Source organism: Podarcis vaucheri, assembly GCF_965113315.1.
Source record: "Podarcis vaucheri genome assembly, chromosome: 2".
Lineage (NCBI taxonomy): Eukaryota > Metazoa > Chordata > Lepidosauria > Squamata > Lacertidae > Podarcis > Podarcis vaucheri.
Window position 1 is genome coordinate 118,328,191 of NC_138760.1, and position 19,512 is coordinate 118,347,702.

Genomic DNA, 19,512 nt, shown 5'->3' on the forward strand with positions numbered 1-19,512 from the left:
GAGATGGGCGCACAAACCCCAGAGTCTGTCAAGACTGGCCCGTTCGGGCAGGGGTACCTTTACCTTTATAAAAAAGCGGGGCGGGAAAAGTGTAGCTTTTAAAAATCACCATTCTTCGTGCGCTCTTTTGTCCTATGCAAAGAAGTGCGAGGCGCTGAAAAATTACTTATTATCAAAGGCACCCCCTTTATTTTTATTTATTAAATTTTATTTAAATAAATGTAAATTTTAAATAAGTAGATTTTTATTTTCTCCCTTACTCATTATGGGATGGAGAAGCAGTAAATTAGGCAAGGTTGGGTGCAAAGCTCCTAAATCATTTTAATTTCCCCACCCCCCACATGACGTCTCGAGTTAGCAGGAAAATAGGGGGCAAAAAAACACAGCCAGGCGGATCCGCCTTGCAGCCAGGGGAGCGGCTCAGTTAAAAACGTGTTTGCTGCAAACCCCCCCCCCCCAAATAAAACCCTGCTATTTTACTGAGGTTCCATGTGCCAGTAAGCCTCCCCCGACTCTCTCCAAATCTGCACTCGGTATTAGCCTTGAGCCCCTATGTGGATCCCTAGGGGAAAACACTAGCGCCCTTGAGCATGTGCAAAGCGCCTCCGCCCTTTGGGAATCGGGTTATATGCTTAAGCGAAATACAGTGCGCGGAATCGTTGCAGCTCGTGAAGCGGGGGCTTCCATTTCTCGTTCGTATACAGCCCTGCCCCACACCAGCCAGCCAGCCCCCTGGGTTACGAGCGCCGGGGGGAGACGCTGAAAGCTCTGCTGCTGCTACTGCTGCTGCCGCCCACGTGCTTTCGCCCTGGACCACCCAGCGCGTCCCGCCTCCCACTCTCTCACCCGATTGGGCGAGGGGTCGCTTGGAACGTCGGGAGAGCTCGGCTGCCCTGGCCAATCGCAGGCGGAGGGAACGTCCGAACTTTCCGAGCGGATCCCCGATCCTTCGTGCGCTCCCACGAGACTCCAGCTGCAGCGCGCAGGACAGGTGAGAGCCGGCGTTGCGTCCTCACGGAAGAGATTTTTTATCAATATTTATTTCATTTATGTCCTTCATTCCTATCTGGGCGGTTTGCAACTTTAAAATACTGGAAGAAAAAGGTGGTCTAAAATGAAAAGGGGTGTGTGGGTTTGTTCCTTGGCCTTGAGTTTTTTCTCCTCTCCCCCCACCCACGTCAGAAGATTTGCGGGATTGACTTTGTTTTTTTATATACAGTACTTCTAATATTAAAAAAACTAAAGAGCATAAAGAAATACCATTGCAGCATGTAGAAAGCAGTTCTGGGGTTCCAGAGCTGAATAGATCACAGGGTCCTTCCACCTAAAGATCTGTTCCTGATTCTGGCAGCTTCCCCCGCCCCCCCCCCCGCCCCGTTCATTAGTTTAATTTGGGGTGGGTCGTCATTGAACAGTTTGGATCTTGAAATATTTGCCCATCTACTTCAAATCAACTAGTAGATGCTGCTCTGCGCATGTCCTAATTTGAGAAACGGCTTTTTCGCTCTTTGATTCAGAGGCAGGCAAAGGCTAAGAGCATGGGTAGGCAAACTAAGGCCCGGGAATCAGCGTGTTTTTACATGAGTAGAATGTGTGCTTTTGTTTAAAATGCATCTCTGGGTTATTTTTTGGGACATAGGAATTTGTTCATATTTTTTCCCCAAAATATAGTCCGGCCCACCACATGCTGTGAGGGACAGTGGACCGACCCTCTGCTGAAAAAGTTTGCTGACCCCTGGCTAAGAGGAACCTGTGGGTTAGGATCAGGGAAATCTCCAGGCGTCTCACAAAATGGGGCGGTGGGCTAGATGTGTTGCCCACATTATATTGGAGGATCCTGGTTTAACTAGCAACAGGTTTCCTTCCATTCCTAAATAATTTTGGACTGGAATGAGCTAACAAATAAATCCTGTGTTTTGCCAGGTGTTGTACTAAAACAGGCCTCATAGGCAGTTACTAATCCTATTCTTAAAAACAAACAAACCATTGATTGATTAAGGGGATCCTCTAGCCTAGCTCCATCCAGCTAACACAACTCCCCTGGCTGTTTTAGAGAAGGAAACGCGCAATCTGCATCTGAGATCTCAAATGAAACTGATAATTTTGTCCTTATGCTTCAGGGTGTAATAAACAAAAATCTGCCCTTATTCCCTTGTGGGGGACACAAGAGCCCTTAGAGTCTTTTGTAGGTTCTCCATCGGCCGGAGAAAATAACAGAGGCCAACCAGAGAATATTGAGAAGCAAAGCAGCTAGTAAGCCTGATCTTTATTGAACTGTTGCAACAGGGTGCCCCCTTAACACGCGGGAGAAGGAGGAGGACCCAGAACCAAGGTGTGCCTGCCCTTATATAGGCATTTTAAATTGCCCGCCCTGGAGTCCAAGACCACCCCCAGAAACATCATACCTATGTCACAGAAAGGGGTGGTCTACAACAGAAATCTGAGTGGGTTGTTTACCAGAAATCTGTTGTTTACCTCCTGTCTGGCAGGTTGCCAGTTAATGCTTACTTGATTGGATACCCTGAGAAGCCTGGCCAGTCTTTTGTAATAATAAATACTTAGTTCCTGAGCCAGGTCACAGGCTCACCCTAGTCATACACAGACATACCCTTAAGACAGGATTTGTGAAGGAAAAGACAATGGGGAGGCTTTTCCATTTTCCTTGCAGAGAAATCATTTGGTCAGTTTGGGAGTCAAAATGGTTTCCAGGCTGTTTTCCTGTGCTTCTTCAGACATGTGGTTTATATATTTATGTATGTGTTTGCTTGGTACATTTATGAACATTTTGTGTGTGTGTGTGTGTGTGTGTATATATATCTCACACCTTAATTTTGTTTATTTCAAGGAGGAAGTAGCCATGGAAGCCGAGGGTGCTATTGAGGGGCTCTGCGAGGAGGCGACATGTTCCATCTGCCTGGAGTACTTCATAGACCCAGTTACAATCTCTTGTGGGCACAACTTCTGCAAAGCCTGCTTTGACCAACTTTGGGAGGACCCCAACGTAGACTCCTGCTGCCCTCAGTGTCGAGAGAGGATCAAGCAAAGGAATTTCAAGCCAAACCGTCAGCTGGCAAATATGGTCGAGATCGTCAGGAACTTCCAGGAAAGGAAAGGATTGAAGAGAAAGTGGGAAGAGCCCCAGAGGCAGCCGGCACCAGGGGATGATCAGGCACCAGGGGGTGTGGTTTGGGACCGGTTGCATGCTGACCAGGGCCACACCGCGTCTTCTATAAGCAAGATCTCCATAAAATACAAGGTAAGAAATCGATATGGCAGGCGGGCATAGGAAATGGCTCTGGCTCATTTTTTGGAGGGTTCTGTGCAGCCCTATGAGTTTCCCCTGGAGTAAAAGGTCATGCAAAGATTACGCAGGAGATGGATTAAGGATTACATTTGTAGATTAAAACACAAACCTCTTATCCCACATGTGTGGGAGAAATACAAAAAGTAAACGCGCTGTGGTGATTTTTTTAGCATAGTAAAACACCTTTTTGCCGGTTATTTTTATTGACTTTCCATAATTTATAACAAATTGTCTCCAGATTTTTTTAAAAAATTAAAACTGACTCCCCGCCATGTCCCGTCTATTTTTCTCCCTTCTTTGCTGCTCCCAATACAATAACCTTTCCAACTATCATTTCAAAATACATTCATCACATTGCCCTACACATCACCTGCTCAATTACCTATTTTGCTATGGCTTTTATACCTTGGTATAACCTGTCCTCAAAATAATAATTGAATAAAATCCTCTTTTATCTATCTATAATAATCATTAATCAATTTTGAAACACTTCCCTCTGATACCTATGGCACAACATTCCCTGCCTCTCACACCGCCAATCTCCCAGCGTCACCCACCCCTCACATTTCGCCAAATTTAATCCTCAGTTTTACATTCAACCAGCTCATTAATAATCCGTATCTCTTCTCTATCTGAAAGTCTCAGAAGTCGTCATGCTGGTATACGCTGTGGCCCATCCTCTCCCTTTCACTGTTCTTATTTCCAGCTTCAAGGAAGGAGGCTGATGTAATCTCAACAAAATCCAGATCTCCTTTTTAATACTTTGTATTTGTGGTCTGCTGACCTCCCTCTTTGAGACTCCTTTGGGTAGTGATAAAGCGGGAAATCAATCCAAACTCCTCTTCTTCTTCCCCCCCTCTTCATCCCCCTCGCAGAGAAGGAGCCACACTTTTTTAGTAAGATAAACAAAAAATGTTTACTTGCATTCCAAAGCAGGCAGCAAATACAAGTAAGAAAATTATCAGGTACAGCATACAAAAGTTGGCTTCAAAATAAGCTCTGTGTGTTTGCATCATTTTGGAAGCATGGTAGATAGAGTTTCCTAAGAGGCAGGAGGAAGTATAAAATATTTTCATTTGTTACAGAATTCCGACCCAGAAGAGACCGGGGAATGACCGCCCATAATGTCCTCTCTAGGAAGTTTTAGAACCCTCTGTGTACTGGCCCTTTGCACACCTAGCAAAACATGCATTTGTGATTTGGCTGCAACCCCCACAAAGATGGCACCACTCTTCCAATTCCAAAGCAATGCTCTATTTCCACAGAAATATCCTGCTGTTGTGTGCATCCCCCCCCCCTCCACAATTGAATATCTATTTCTTCTTTAAGTTCAAGGAAGCAATACCGCTTGGCTAGAAGGGACCAGGCAATTGCTTCACAGAATAAAACCACAGTAGGTCAGATTTACAGCACAGTGAGAGCTGTAAGACTTCTGTAGTCACCTTAACCCAGGCATAGGCAAACTCAGCCCTCCAGATGTTTTGGGGAGTACAATCCCCATCGTCCCTGACCACTGGTCCTGTTGGCTAGGGATGATGGGAGTTCTAGTCCCAAAACATCTGGAGGGCCGGGTTTGCCTAGGCCAGCCTTAACCAGATGCTCAAGTCAATTGCTACAAGATGCCTAAAACCCATCAGGGTTGGCATCAGCTGGATCTGTGAGGTCATTCCAGATTTGGGGAGGTTCTGCATAGAATCCACTCACGTATTTTATCCTTTGCAAATGCTGGCACACTGGTAAGACAGAGACTCCACTTGGTCTCGGACACTAGGGGGAGCAGACAGTCCAGCAAATAGGCAGGTCCTAAACTGTAGGATTTTATACAGTGGTACCCCGCAAGACTAATGCCTCGCAAGACGGAAAACCCGCAAGACGAAAGGGTTTTCTGTTTTGGAGGCGCTTCGCAAGACGAATTTCCCTATGGGCTTGCATCGCAAGACGAAAGCCCATAGGGAAATGCTGGCGGTCGGGAGCAAAGACTTTCGCCCACAGCCGGCCTTCAGAAGAGGACCTCTTCTGAAGGCCGGCGGCGGGCAAAAGTCTTTGCTCCCCCCCGCCTGCCTTCCCCCCCCCCCGCCTGCCCCGGGCGATCTTAAAATGCTGGCGGGCGGGAGCGAAGCGTTCGCTGCCGACCCCCAGCATTTTAAAATCTCCCCCTGTCCCGGGGAGATTTTAAAATGCTGGGGGTCGGGAGCGAAGCGCTGCCGACCCCCAGCATTTTAAAATCTCCCCGTGTCCCGGGGAGGTTTTAAACTGCTGGGGGTCGGGAGTGAAGCGCTGCCGACCCCCAGCATTTTAAAATCTCCCCGTGTCCCGGGAAGGTTTTAAAATGCTGTTCCGAAGGGGGGGCGGGGACACCTGCCCCAGCCGCCCCACTTCGGAAAGCTGTTCTGAAGTGGGGAGGGGGGCGGGAACACCTGCCCCAGCCGCCCCACTTCGGAACGCTGTTCCGAAGCGGGGAGGGGGGCGGGGACACCTGCCCCAGCCGCCCCACTTCGGAAAGCTGTTCCGAAGTGGGGCGGGGGGCGGGAACACCTTCTGAAGGCGGGCAGGGGGCGAAAGTCTTTGTCCCCCCTGCCTGCCTTCCCAGGGGCTTTTAAATCGCCCCGGACAGCGGAGAAGTCCTCCGCTGTCCGGGGCGATTTTAAAATGCCGCCCGCCAGCATTTTAAGATCGCCCCGGACAGCGGAGAAGTCCTCCGCTGTCCCAGGGTTTTTTAAAATGCTGGGGGTGGGAAGAAAAGCCCTTGTCCCCCCCCCCCAGCCTTCAGAAGAGGTCCGGGGACAGACTGTCCCCGGACCTGGTCTGAAGGCGGTTTCCCTTGTAACGCATTAATTGATTTTCAATGCATTCCTATGGGAAACCGTGCATCGCAAGACGAAAAAACCGCAAGACGAAGAGACTTGCGGAACGAATTAATTTCGTCTTGCGAGGCACCACTGTATGTCAATGCAAACATGATATGTAAGAAATTTCAGAGAACTAGAAAATGCACTAGCTTAAGTTTTAGGCAAGGAAATCTAAGAAAACATGACCTGCGCAGGTGGCATAATTTGGTGATTGAATGAAAAGTACAGTCGTACCTCGGGTTATGGACGCTTCAGGTTGCAGGGTTTTGGTGTTTTTTTGTTTTGTTATGGACGTGCTGAAACCCGGAAGTACCGGAACGGGTTATTTCCTGGTTTTGGCGGTTGCGCACGCGCAGAAGCGCTAAATCACGCTTTGTGCAGAAGCACCGAATTGCAACACGTGCAGACGCGCTGCTGCAGGTTGCGAACGTGCCTCCCGCACGGATCACGTTCGCAATCCGAGCGTCCACTGTAATGTGGAATAGGCCGTGATGGCAGGAAAAGTTAAAAATGTGTTGTGTTAAAACAATGTGACACAGCCGTTGCATGCAAAGATTGCAGCATTCAGGGTTAAAATTCAGCTGCAATTTAAGTCTTGCCGCCTCTTCTTTCCGAGATGCCTTCAAAAGAACTGGCAACAGATGCTCAACCCCACCTGAACTCTTTCACAAGGCCAACTAATTATATGCAGCGTGTATCAAGTTTCCCAGCTGTAAGGCAGTTCAGATTAAAGTTAAGGCTTGGGAAAACCAACCCCAAAATCAAATCAATCCAAGAGATAAAGTCCAAGATGTAGGGTCCAGGTAAATGGTAAGAAAAAAAAATGTTTTTAAGTAAAACTGAAGTCTTGAGCTCAACAGAGGCAAAGGAATTGGAAAAATAAAATGGGAAACTCCTGACTCTCTTGCCCAAGCAGGGTAGCTCAAGAACAGCTATGAGCAGCATTGATCATAAAGAAGGGGGGGAAATTCAGATACGTATTTAGTAAAGGTAAAGGGACCCCTGACCATTAGGTCCAGTTGTGGCCGACTCTGGGGTTGCGGCACTCATCTCGCTTTATTGACCGAGGGAGCCGGTGTTTGTCCGCAGACAGCTTCCGGGTCATGTGGCCAGCATGACTAAGCCGCTTCTGGCGAACCAGAGCAGCACACGGAAATGCCGTTTACCTTCCCGCCGGAGCGGTACCTATTTATCTACTTGCACTTGACGTGCTTTCAAACTGCTAGGTTGGCAGGAGCAGGGGCCGAGCAACAGGAGCTCACTCCGTTGCGGGGATTCGAACCACCAACCTTCTGATCGGCAAGTCCTAGGCTCTGTGGTTTAACCCACAGCGCCACTAGTACACTAGTAAAATATGTATTGCTGTCGAGTCTGGGGCCAGAAACCAACCAGGTTTCCCATTAAGTGTCTAACATAATCCATATCAGACTTTTCAGAATACAGGGCCACAAAGGGAGTGTGGATGACCCTTCAGCTGCTGATGAGATGCATAGTTAAAGTCACTGGTCTCAAAGTAAAGGTAAAGGTAAAGGTACCCCTGCCCGAACGGGCCAGTCTTGACAGACTCTGGGGTTTGTGCGCCCATCTCACATCTATTGGCCGGGGGCCAGCGCTGTCCGCAGACACTTCCGGGTCACGTGGCCAGCGTGACAACGCTGCTCTGGCGAGCCAGAGCCGCACACGGAACGCCGTTTACCTTCCCGCTGGTAAGCGGTACCTATTTATCTACTTGCCCCCGGGGGTGCTTTCGAACTGCTAGGTGGGCAGGCACTGGGACCGAGCAGCGGGAGCGCACCCCGCCGCGGGGATTCGAACCGCCGACCTTTCGATCGGCAAGCCCTAGGCGCTGAGGCTTTAGCCCACAGCGCCACCCGCGTCCCGGTCTCAAAGTAACCCTCGGCTAACTCTCATTTTCCACCTCTGCACTTCCTTTGAAATCTCCCCCCCCCCCCAGGCACAGTTAGAAGCGGAGAAGCAGAAAATCAGATCTGCCTTCCAGAGAATGCAGGTATTTCTCCGGGCGAAACAGCGTCTCTGGCTAGGTGAGCTGGGAGATCTGGAGAAAAAGATTTGGAGGAGGGGTGAAGGAAACTTTGCCGAACTCTCTGGGGAGCTTTCCCGACTCAGAAACCTGATTGTGGCGACGGAGGCGAGAAATGTGCAGCCATCATACCACGTCTTCCAGCCCCCGAGGGAATCCCTCCAGGTGAGGCTTAATGCAAAGGTGACTTCCAGGTCTCTTGAACAAAAAAGAAAATGAACCTGGGTCCATCCATTTGTTTTAGCACAGGTCGGTGTGGGTGGGGAATTCTCACTTGAACGAAAAACAGCCCAGTGTTTTTCCCTGCCTGTGTAATTGACACCCGTTTATCTTTTTATTTTTCAGGACATCAGAAGAGCCTTAACGAGGTATGTGGCTCTTTTTTCCCTCCCACACACCCTTTCTGCTTTCATGCGGAAGAAATTTGCTCCCTTTGGTGTGTTTCTGGAAAGCAAACGATAATGTTTCCTTCCACGTTGTGTGAGATTCATTTCTTTGCTCTCTTAATTTGCTCTCTTCTTTGCTCTCTTAATTTGGTCTTTGCTCTCTTAATTTGGTCTTTCTCCCCCCCAATCCCCTTTCTATCTAGCCTTGCTCACACTCCTCCTTTTTCACCCCCTGTGAAACAACCTTGGTTTCGTTTGGGGGGCAGGGAACAGATTTCTGTAAAACAGGCCCACGTAAAGGCACTCTGGAGTACAGTCAGTCATTAGAAACCATTTCCTTCCAACGGCAGTAGATGAAGGTTCTGGAGTTTTATGTTCTCTGAAAAGGGTGACTTCTCTACAGCCTCACAATCAGATCCCTTCAGATACCTAGGAAGGAGTAGTAGCCTTTTTACCTTTAGACTTAAAGGTAAAGGGACGCCTGACCATTAGGTCCAGTTGTGGCCAACTCTGGGGTTGCGGCGCTCATCTCGCTTTACTGGCTGGGGGAGCCGGCGTACAGTTTCCAGGTCATGTGACCAGCATCACTAAGCCGCTTCTGGCGAACCAGAGCAGCACACGGAAACGCCATTTACCTTCCTGCCAGAGCGGCACCTATTTATCTACTTGCACTTTGACCTGCTTTCGGACTGCTAGGTTGGCAGGAGCAGGGACCAAGCAACGGGAGCTCACCCCGTCGCGGGGATTCGAACCGTCAACCTTCTGATCAGCAAGTCCTAGGCTCTGTGGTTTAACCCACAGAGCCACCCGCGTCCCTTCACCTTTAGACTTAGTCCTCTGCTATACAGTCGTACCTTGGAAATCGAATAGAATCCGTTCTGGAAGTCTGTTTGACTTCCAAAACATTCGGAAACCAAAGCGTGGCTTCTGATTGGCTTCAGGAACAAAATCGTTCAAAAACCCGGAACACTCACTTCCAGATTTCGATTGTTCAGGAGCCGATTTCTTCGGGAGCCGAGGCATTTCAGATCCAGGGTACGACTGTACTTGGGATCCTTTTTATTGAAGCTGCCATGGAAAGAACATGCAGACATATTCATGTGAAGTGCCTGCCCTGCCGCTGGGCAATTGGCCCCTACTTTCTTCTGCGCTGGTGCTTCCATTTTGGCCAGGCCAGGCCCACCTGCTCTTATACCTGTTGCCGCCTGCAGAGTAAAGACTCAGGTCGCCAAAAAAGGGGCGCCTGCAATGTCCGGTGACTCAGCACTTTGAAGCCCCACAAATGCACCAACGATCAGCCAATTGCCTTCTGTGGCAAACATCAGATTGTCCTGCCTAAGGCAAGTGTGGGAGACTGGGTCTAGGCCAGGGGGCCAGGTCTTTACCTCTCTCCGCCCCCCGTGACCCCATTCTGGCAGGGGCGTGGTCCTGGCCACCCCCTTGTCACCTGAGATTGATAGTCATGGGACTCATTTCCACCTGCACAGTGTGAAATTAAACCACGTGTGTGCCATCAGCTGGTTATTGGGGCTTCAAAGTGCTTTGTGTGGCCTGCTTGCACCCAAGTATCTTAACTGCACCTCTGTTGATGTTTGCTTCATCCTTTGACACACGTATTTCGTTCTTGGCGCTGGGCCTTTGCTTCTCCCTTCCCTGCAAGCTTCCTAGGCAATTTTTATAACCAATCTAGATGGTTCTCCTCCAGGGTGGACAGGTGATAGAGGAGGAAATATAGGAGGCTGTCCCAGTTCAGGATGAATTTTACCGGATTAGAAGCAGTTGGCTCAAAAGATCTCAGGCCGCGAAACAGTAGTTTAGGGCACCTTCCCGATAAGTACATCTTGAGTAAGAGCTCAGCCCTCTCGTTTAACGTTTCGAAAGCTGTAGTCTGCTGCTGTTATTTAAACTTGACCGCGTTCCCTTCCAGGTGTGAGAAGAAAGCCTCTGAGCACGAATCGGACCTTTCTCACTGGTGGGACGAGACGCTCAAAATCGCCGTGGAGAAAAGTTCTACGTTGGAAAAGGCTACGGAGAAGTATAAAGGTACCGCCAAAAGCATAGCAGGGTTTCCTTTACTTGGTAAACACAAAACACAGTTGCTTCAAGAAGGCCTCTCTCTGAGCCCAGAGAGGGCTTTCAGCTTTCATAGTCCTTGCTTAAAGTGCAAGTTCAAAGCCCTGCAAGTTTAGTCTTCTATTTCTTCTTCACATGTCTTTCCGTTTCTGTCTTCCAACAATCCTTCTCCACAGTTCTGCGCCACACAGTACCACAGAATGCTGTAATTGGAGCTTATGGTATAGGCCAGAACTATGTACCTGACCACACAGGAACAGAGATAAGACAGCCATGAGTATTCTGCAACTGCATCCTGGAAAGAAAAGCATTTTGTACCAACTTACAGAAAATTAACTCACTCCTTAACTTGTCCTACCCTAAGAGATTCCGCAGAATGTCTGAGGAGACATCTCAAAAATCTTTTCTCCCTTTGGTTCTGCATCAGCAGAGAAGCAAGGTTCTGCTTATAATATCATGAAGCCAATTTGAGGAGGAAAAACTGGTGTATAAGTGACCTTACCTTTAAACCTCCCCCTCACCATTCCATTCCGAAAGCTGTCCATTTCTTGTTGAAGAAGAGAAACTTTCAGAGCCAGGCCCACCTTTTTCTGCAAGGCGGCATATCGGAACACCAGGACGCGGGTGGCGCTGTTGGTTAAACCAGAGAGCCTAGGACTTGCCAATCAGGAGGTTGTCGGTTTGAATCCCCGCGACGGGGTGAGCTCCCGTTGCTCGGTCCCTGCTCCTGCCAACCTAGCAGTTCGAAAGCACATCAAAGTGCAAGTAGATAAACAGGTACCGCTCCAGCGGGAAGGTAAACGGTGTTTCTGTGCGCTGATCTGGTTTGCCAGAAGCGGCTTAGTCATGCTGGTCACATGACCCGGAAGCTGTATGCCGGCTCCCTCGGCCAATAAAGCGAGATGAGTGCCGTAACCCCAGAGTCGGCCACGACTGGACCTAATGGTCAAGGGTTCCTTTACCTTTTACTATATCAGAACACAGTGTTTTTCCTAGTCAACAAGAGATCAAAGCAACATTTGTTTTGGGAAGCTTAAGTGAAAATGCACCCGATTCGCATGGAAAGTGTCGCCTCTTGCTGCTTCAAAGTCCTCCTTGTGACTTGGCTTCCCTTTCATCTCCTTGCCATTAACCTGGCCTTCAGATTTAAGCAGCAAAACATTATTGCAAGCAGCATAATCTTAATTTTGAATTGGGTGGGGCAGCCCAGGGGCCACGGTCCCTTATGGCCATCTTTCCAGAGGCAAAAGCAGGCAGAGCAACGAACGTTAATTTTGTCGTTAGTACAGAAGGCTAGTTTCCACACACCTTCGTGGATCCTTTTCTAACCATCCCCCAGACAAGCAGGCAGGCATGGTCAGAGTTCAATGGCACTTTCCAGCCAGGCAAAAAAACTAGATGAATAATAATAATTTACTATTTATACCCTGCCCATCTGGCTGGGTTTCCCCAGCCACTCGGGGCAGCTTCCAACAAAACACTAAAATACAATAACCTGTTAAACATTAAAAGATTCCCTAAACAGGGCTGCCTTCAGATGTCTTCTAAAAGTCAGATAGTTGTTTTTCTCTTTAACATCTGGTGGGAGGGCGTTCCACAGGGTGGGTGCCACTACTGAGAAGGCCCTCTGCCTGGTTCCCTGTAACTTGGCTTCTCGCAGCGAGGGAACTGCCAGAAGGCCCTCGGAGCTGGACCTCAGTGTCCGGGCAGATGACTAGTAGAGGATGTGTCCTGCTGAGATAGAGAAGAAGAAGAGTTTGGATTTGATATCCCGCCTTTCACTCCCCTTCAGGAGTCTCAAAGCGGCTCACATTCTCCTTTCCCTTCCTCCCCCACAACAAACACTCTGTGAGGTGAGTGGGGCTGAGAGACTTCAGAGAAGTGTGACTGGCCCAAGGTCACCCAGCAGCTGCATGTGGAGGAGCGGGGAAGCGAACCTGGTTCACCAGACTACGAGTCCACCGCTCTTAACCACTACACCACACTGGCTCCAGAGGCCTGGAGGTGGCTGCTGTTTTTAACCTTTGGACACAATGAAAACTTTCCTGTTTTCCTGTGCTTCCAAGCTTAACACAGGCAATTAAGAAAAGGTGTTTCTGAAATATTTGATCTCTGGTCTAACCTGGTACTAACCTGGTCTTCATTGCGTGTGTGTGGTTGGAAACTGCTTCGGCCTTTACCGTATGGTATAGCCTCAGCGCCTAGGGCTTGCCGATCGAAAGGTCGGCGGTTCGAATCCCCGCGGCGGGGTGCGCTCCCACTGCTCGGTCCCAGCGCCTGCCAACCTAGCAGTTCGAAAGCACCCCCGGGGGCAAGTAGATAAATAGGTACCGCTTACCAGCGGGAAGGTAAACGGCGTTCCGTGTGCGGCTCTGGCTCGCCAGAGCAGCGATGTCACGCTGGCCACGTGACCCGGAAGTGTCTCCGGACAGCGCTGGCCCCCGGCCAATAGATGTGAGATGGGCGCACAAACCCCAGAGTCTGTCAAGACTGGCCCGTTCGGGCAGGGGTACCTTTACCTTTACCTTTATAGCAATCTACAAATATTTTTATAAGTAAACACGAAAAAGTGCTGATGTAATAGCACAGTCCTATACGTGTCTACTCAGAAGTAAACCCCACTGAATTTAATGACAATCCCGTTTAAGGGAGTGTGAACCTGAATGTGAAACTGCTGAGATTCTTTGTTTGCAAAACAACTTCCTGTATATATTATCTGATTTATTTATTTTTCTGTCTTTTCTTCTGCATCAGCATCTCTGGAGCAAGTTCAAGACACTGGTAATTCTCCCAGACATTTTTGATGGAAGATGGGTGTTTGGAAGAGCCACTCAGCTGCATCTAGGAAACCATTTGTGTGGTCCATGGGGGGAGGGGGACGTCCCACAGCAATGAATTCCAACAGAAAATCAATTAAAATGCTAAATTTAGTTGCACTTTAATGTAAGACGTTTTTATTGCACCAACACACGTTAGGATAGTCTGGCTTTATCAAAAGATCCTAGGGTGTTGTACAACATTAAAAACCTTTTACAAAACCTGATACAAAGCATAATAATAATACAAAGCAGAAAAGCATAATAATAATATTAATAGGTCCCTGTCTCCCCTGAGCTTTAACAGACCATAGAGTAAAAATAAAAAAATTCCTTCCAGTAGCACCTTAAAGACCAACTAAGTTAGTTCTTGGTATGAGCTTTCGTGTGCATGCTCACTTCTTCAGATGTGTATCTGAAGAAGTGTGCATGCACACGAAAGCTCATACCAAGAACTAACTTAGTTGGTCTTTAAGGTGCTACTGGAAGGATTTTTTTTATTTTGACTATGGCAGACCAACACGGCTACCTATCTGTAACTGAGACCATAGAGTATTTAATGGTCAAAAGCCTGGGTAAAGAGGAATGTTTTTGCCTGGTGCCTGTAATGATGGCACTAGGTGAGGCTCCCTTAGTGAAGGAAATTATCTTGGAACATGGAGATCACAAGGGAAAATAAAGTAATCCATTTCATATCTCAGAAGGTGGTGGGCTTTCCTTCCTTAGGGTTATTTAAGCAGAGCTTGGATGGGCATCTGTCATGGATGCTTTAGTCGACATTCCTTGAGGGAGGGTCCCTTCCAACTCTACAATTCTTTGAGAGGGTTTGTTTTGGTTTTAGTGCTAATCTGTCTCCAAACTTGTCACTCTTTCCTCCCTGCCACAGCTCCTCTGATGCAAGACCTGAACAAAGGTAACTCGGGGAATGATTTGGATAACGTGGGGGTGGGAGAGACTGGATGGTTCTTAGGACCAGAAGAGGGCTGAAATGGGTAGAGAAGCAGCAGGCTTTATGAAGGCTTAGTCTCAGATTGCTTGGGGGGGAACGCTGGAGAGGAGAGAACGTGGAGGGCTGTGGGGAGGTGGGGCTTTTCGTCTTGGCAACAGATCCATGGAGTGAGACCCTAGTGGAGATGAGCTGCTGTGTTCATTAGGCCGGATGCCCTGCCAAGCCTGCGCAGATAGTGTGATTTACTTCCGTCTCGCTCCTGACACCGCCACCCGGCATCCTCTCTCCTCTTTTGTCCTGCAGTGGATGTCACCCTCGATCCAAATACCGCACACCCTTGCCTTACCGTCTCTGAGGATTTGAAGAGTGTGTGGTGGGAGGTGGAGAAGAAGAGGAAGGGGGGGAAGAAGAAGAAGAAGAAGAGCAACAACAGAGGGGCGACGGGGGACCTCCCTGACAACCCAGAGAGATTTAACGGGGAGCTCTGTGTGCTGGGCCAGGAGGGGTTCACGGCAGGGAAACATTGGTGGGTGGTGGAGGTGGAAACCTGGGCGAGGGCAATGTGGGCTGTGGGGGTCGCCCGAGACAGCATGAGGAGGAAAGGCGTTATTTGCACCCATACGAACGAAGGGGTGTGGGCGGTGGGGAGGCTTTCCCGTAGCCCATCTAGGCCTTGCCAGTTCTTTGCTTTCACCTTCCCCGCACCGACCCCTTTGGCCTTGGCAAAAGATCCCCAGAAGATCCGCGTGTCCCTGGATTACGAAAGGGGTCAGGTGCAGTTTTCTGACGCCGACACCGACGGTTTGATTTTCACCTACCACACGGGGTCGTTCTCTGAGGAGAAGCTCCGGCCCTTTTTCCAAGTGAGGCGCTGCGGGACGGCTTTGAGGTGCTGGCCTCGGAGCCCCGCTGCCGTGAACGGAAATGATAACACCAGAACAGCGACGGGGAACCGGTGGTTCTTGGATGAAGTTAGACTCCGACGTCCACCAGCCGCGGAAGCGTTCCACGTTGATGAGGGATGGTGGGAATTCTGATCCTGCAACGTCAGAGAGGACCGCAGGTTTCCCTGTTCCTCTTCTGTAGTTGTATAAGAAGCCAAGGAGGACCACAGTCTACATGGCAGGATTTCCAGTTCCTCATCGCAGATCTTGGAATATTCCACCTGCAAATGATGTAGGCTGGTTTTGGAGTCGTCTTTGTGTGGCTGTACCTTTGAAATGATCATTTATTGAGATAAAATAAAATAAAAAGAGGAACAGGCTCTTTGTGTTACACAGAATGATTCAGTATGTTCAGGCTCAACACAGTCGCTATGTTGAGTCCCCACCCCAACCCCACTTTTGTGTGATTTATAGGCACAGAAACTGCCAGGGGAAAATGTATGTACAGTGGTACCTCAGGTTACATACACTTCATGTTACAGACTCCGCTAACCCAGAAATATTACCTCAGGTTAAGAACTTTGCTTCGGGATGAGAACAGAAATTGTGCTCTGACGGCACGGCAGCAGCAGGTGACCCCATTAGCTAAAGTGGTGCTTCAGGTTAAGAATAGTTTCAGGTTAAGAACGGAGCTCCAGAACGAATTAAGTACTTAACCCGAGGTACCACTGTTTAAAAAAGAGTTCCTGTATGCCAAAAATCATGTTTGGGGCAAGGACTCTTGGTGAGAGAACCCCTGCAGAGATTTAAAGTAACAAAATATGCAGCAAAGTGAAATGTGAAAATATATGTTGTTAGACCTTGAAAATACACCATTCCAAAATTTCCCTCTTCCTCCAGCCTAAGAAAAGGCCACACTCTTAGCAAGTTAAAAATTAGTTTACAGTGGTGCCTCGCAAGACGAAATTAATTCGTTCCGCAAGTTTCTTCTTCTTGCGAGTTTTTCGTCTTGCGATGCACGGTTTCCCATAGGAATGCATTGAAAATCAATTAATGCGTTCCTAGGGAAACCGACTTCAGACCAGGTCCGGGGACAGTCTGTCCCCCGACCTCTTCTGAAGGCTGGGGGGGGGGGAAACAAGGGCTTTTCTTCCCACCCCCAGCATTTTAAAAAACCCTGGGACAGCGGAGGGCTTCTCCGCTGTCCGGGGCGATCTTAAAATGCTGGCGGGCGGCATTTTAAAATCGCCCCGGGACAGCGGAGGACTTCTCCGCTGTCCGGGGCGATTTAAAAGCCCCTGGGAAGGCAGGCAGGGGGGACAAAGACTTTTGCCCCCCGCCAGCCTTCAGAAGAGGTCCTGGACCTCTTCTGAAGGCTGGCGGGGGCGAAAGTCTTTGCTCCCCCCGCCTACCTTCAAAAGCTGTCCGGCCAAGGCTTCGCGGACCTCTGCCGGCATGCCGAAGCCTGCGCGCGCTGACATTAGCGCGCCCAGGCTTCGCGGAGCGCTCCGCCAGCAGCGGTAGCGCTGCCGCTGCTGGCGGAGACTTGCCCGCATCCCGAAGCCTGTGCGCGCTGACCTTAGCGCGCCCAGGCTTCGTGGAGCGCTCCGCCGGCAGCGCTGCCGCTGCTGGCGGAGACTTGCCCGCATCCCGAAGCCTGCGCGCGCTCACATTAGCGCGCCCAGGCTTCGCGGAGCGCTCCGGCATGCCGGCATGCCTCTCCTGCCTTCAAAAGCCGTCCGGGATAGCGGGAAGCGCTTCCCTGCTATCCCGGACTGCTTTTAAAATGCTGGCGCTGGGGAGCAAAGCCTTTCGGCCCCCGCCAGCCTTCCTGGACCTCTTCTGAAGGCCGGGGGGGGGAAAAAGCTTTGCTCCCCACCGCTAGCATTTAAAAGAGGTCCCCAGAGATTTCCCTATGGGCTTTCATCTTGCGAAGCAAGCCCATAGGGAAATACGTTTTGCGAAGCGCCTCCAAAACGGAAAACCCTTTCGTCTAGCGGGTTTTCCGTCTTGCGAGGCATTCGTCTTGCGGGGTACCACTGTACTTACAAACTCTTCAAAGGTCCAGTTCATGTGCTTTTCCAAACACTAGTCAGGAGAGTTGCATAGGCAGTAAAGCAAGTTATAAAGTGGTTATTGGTACAGGAGTGGCTGGTGAGAGCCATGTTTTTGAGCTGAATCAACCAGCTGAACCCTCTTCACAGCCTCAGCAGAGGGAGGCTGGAACACAACAAAAAGCTTGATTACCTATTTCCTCCCAATATGAGGGGAAGTGACATGGCTAAGTCTGGCAGGGCAGCCTATGCTATGGTAGTTTTTGGTGGGTGTAAAACTGGGTGCCAGACTCCTAATTCCCAGCTTCAGGAAGTGTTCAAATCAAGCCAGGCTATCCTGGTTAGGTGTAAGGAGGGCAGAGGAAGGGGCTCTGGCAGATGAATGGGGGGGGGGCTCTACTCACTAATAGGAGAAATAAAGCCAGTTTAGTGGAGATAGCTATGTGAACTAGCAGGCTGGAATGGTGGAAAGAATGCCAAGCCTGAATTCGGAGTCCAAGGTTGTGGTTATGGGAGAAGACCAACCCTTTAGGGGTGTTATTACTATTAACCCCTCCATCATCGGCTCATGTTGTATATACAGTGGTACCTCGGGTTAAGAACTTATTTCGTTCTGGAGGTCCGTTCTTAACCTAAAACTGCTCTTAACCTAAAGCACCACTTTAGCTAATGGGGCCGCTGCGCTGCCGCCGTGCGATTTCTGTTCTCATCCTGAAGCAAAGTTGCTGGTTTTTTCCTTCATTTTTTTTTTTGGAAAAGTTTTTATTATTAAAATAATTCAACATTAATACACACATATTGTGAATATACAAGCATATATTTCTGTACAATCCTTTAAAATGTTCAAACGTACCTACACTCAATCCCACAGATAATTCCTTCTGGAGGTCTGTTCTTAACCTGAAACTGCTCTTAACCTGAGGTACCACTTTAGCTAATGGGGCCTCCTGCTGCCGCCACGCCACCAGGGCACAATTTCTGTTCTCATCCTGAAGCAAAGTTCTTAACCCGAGGTACTATTTCTGGGTTAGCGGAGTCTGTAACCTGAAGCATCTGTAACTCGAGGTACCACTGTATGTGTCAATAAACCATATATCCTGGAGACGCCACAGTCTCTGCTGTGCCTCAATTCCAAAAGGAAACATGAACCCCGCAGCCTGGAACCCCTGAAATGTCACCTTTCAAAGTTTGGGGTGGTGGTGAGCAACAGTATTAAACCCTGCATGGGTTAATAAGACTAGCATCTTGGCCATGTGAGGCTGCTTATCCCACTAAAAAGCCCCCCTTTATGTTGCTTTCTTTCAACTTGTGTGCACAGAGAACTGGATTATCCAAAACATTGCAGCGGACAGAAGCTGCTAATCTTGTTTTGTGGTCTTGGCAGTGATCCTTCTTTTTAATGCCAAGGACACACAGCTGTTCCACCTTCATCTTTTGATGGTTTGCAAAACCTAGTAGCAAAGGTGCATTTGCATGCAACCCTATTTGAGTCCTCGGCCAATAAAGCAAGATGAGCGCCTCAACCCATATTCCCCTCTTTCCCTTTCTCCTCCTGTGATGAGGCTGTATTTTAATGTTTTAATGTTGTATTTTAATCTTGTTTTTAAGTTGTATTCATTCAACTTGTTTTTATTATTGCTTGTTAGCTGCCCTGAGCCCAGCCTTGGCTGGGGATGGCGGGGTATAAATAAAAATTATTATTATTATTATTAAACTCCAGAGTCATTCACGACTGGACTTAGCTGTCAGAGGTCCTTTACATTTACCTTTTTTATTGAGTTCTGTGAGTTTTCTTTCAAGGAAACACCAGATTGCAGCCATGTTACCTTCCCAAGGAATCTAGTTTTGGCTCAATCAGCCAGGCAGGACCTGGGGGGGGGCACCTCAGGTTTCCCACTCCCCACCCCCTGTTTTGCATATGGTAGGTGAGAGTTAGCACCAGAAGCTTCCATGGGCATAACGAGGATTTAGGAGGGGCAAGCTTTGTGTTGGGGGGGGGGAGAACTGAGTTATCTGTGACACAATTGGCCAGTTAAGTATTTTATTTATTTACTTATTTACTTGATGGGACGCGGGTGGCGCTGTGGGTTAAACCACAGAGCCTAGGACTTGTCGAATGGAAGGTCGGCGGTTCGAATCCCCGTGACGGGGTGAGC

At 49.0% G+C, this 19,512-nt stretch overlaps 1 protein-coding gene and 1 long non-coding RNA gene across 3 annotated transcripts; one reads left to right on the forward strand and one right to left on the reverse strand.

Annotated features, from left to right (window-relative positions):
* The first annotated feature begins 466 nt into the window (after window positions 1-466).
* On the forward strand, window positions 467-15,682 carry LOC309524898 (zinc finger protein RFP-like). Of its 2 annotated transcripts, none has more exons than XM_082210111.1 (8): window positions 467-991; window positions 2,846-3,256; window positions 8,108-8,359; window positions 8,540-8,562; window positions 10,508-10,623; window positions 13,408-13,434; window positions 14,356-14,382; window positions 14,722-15,682. In XM_082210111.1, the coding sequence occupies exons 2-8, from the start codon at window positions 2,858-2,860 to the stop codon at window positions 15,453-15,455; spliced, it is 1,578 nt and encodes a 525-aa protein (XP_082066237.1). In that variant the 5' UTR covers window positions 467-991; window positions 2,846-2,857; the 3' UTR covers window positions 15,456-15,682. The 2 variants fall into 2 exon arrangements, with proteins under 2 accessions (XP_082066237.1, XP_082066238.1); XM_082210112.1 differs by lacking the exon at window positions 467-991 and adding an exon at window positions 1,480-1,542.
* Window positions 12,189-13,401, reverse strand: LOC309525511. The gene is made up of 3 exons (XR_014216366.1): window positions 13,188-13,401; window positions 12,639-12,846; window positions 12,189-12,387 (listed from the first exon to the last, which is right to left on the reverse strand). It is a non-coding gene; the product is annotated as an uncharacterized lncRNA (long non-coding RNA).
* Window positions 15,683-19,512: the final 3,830 nt, after the last annotated feature.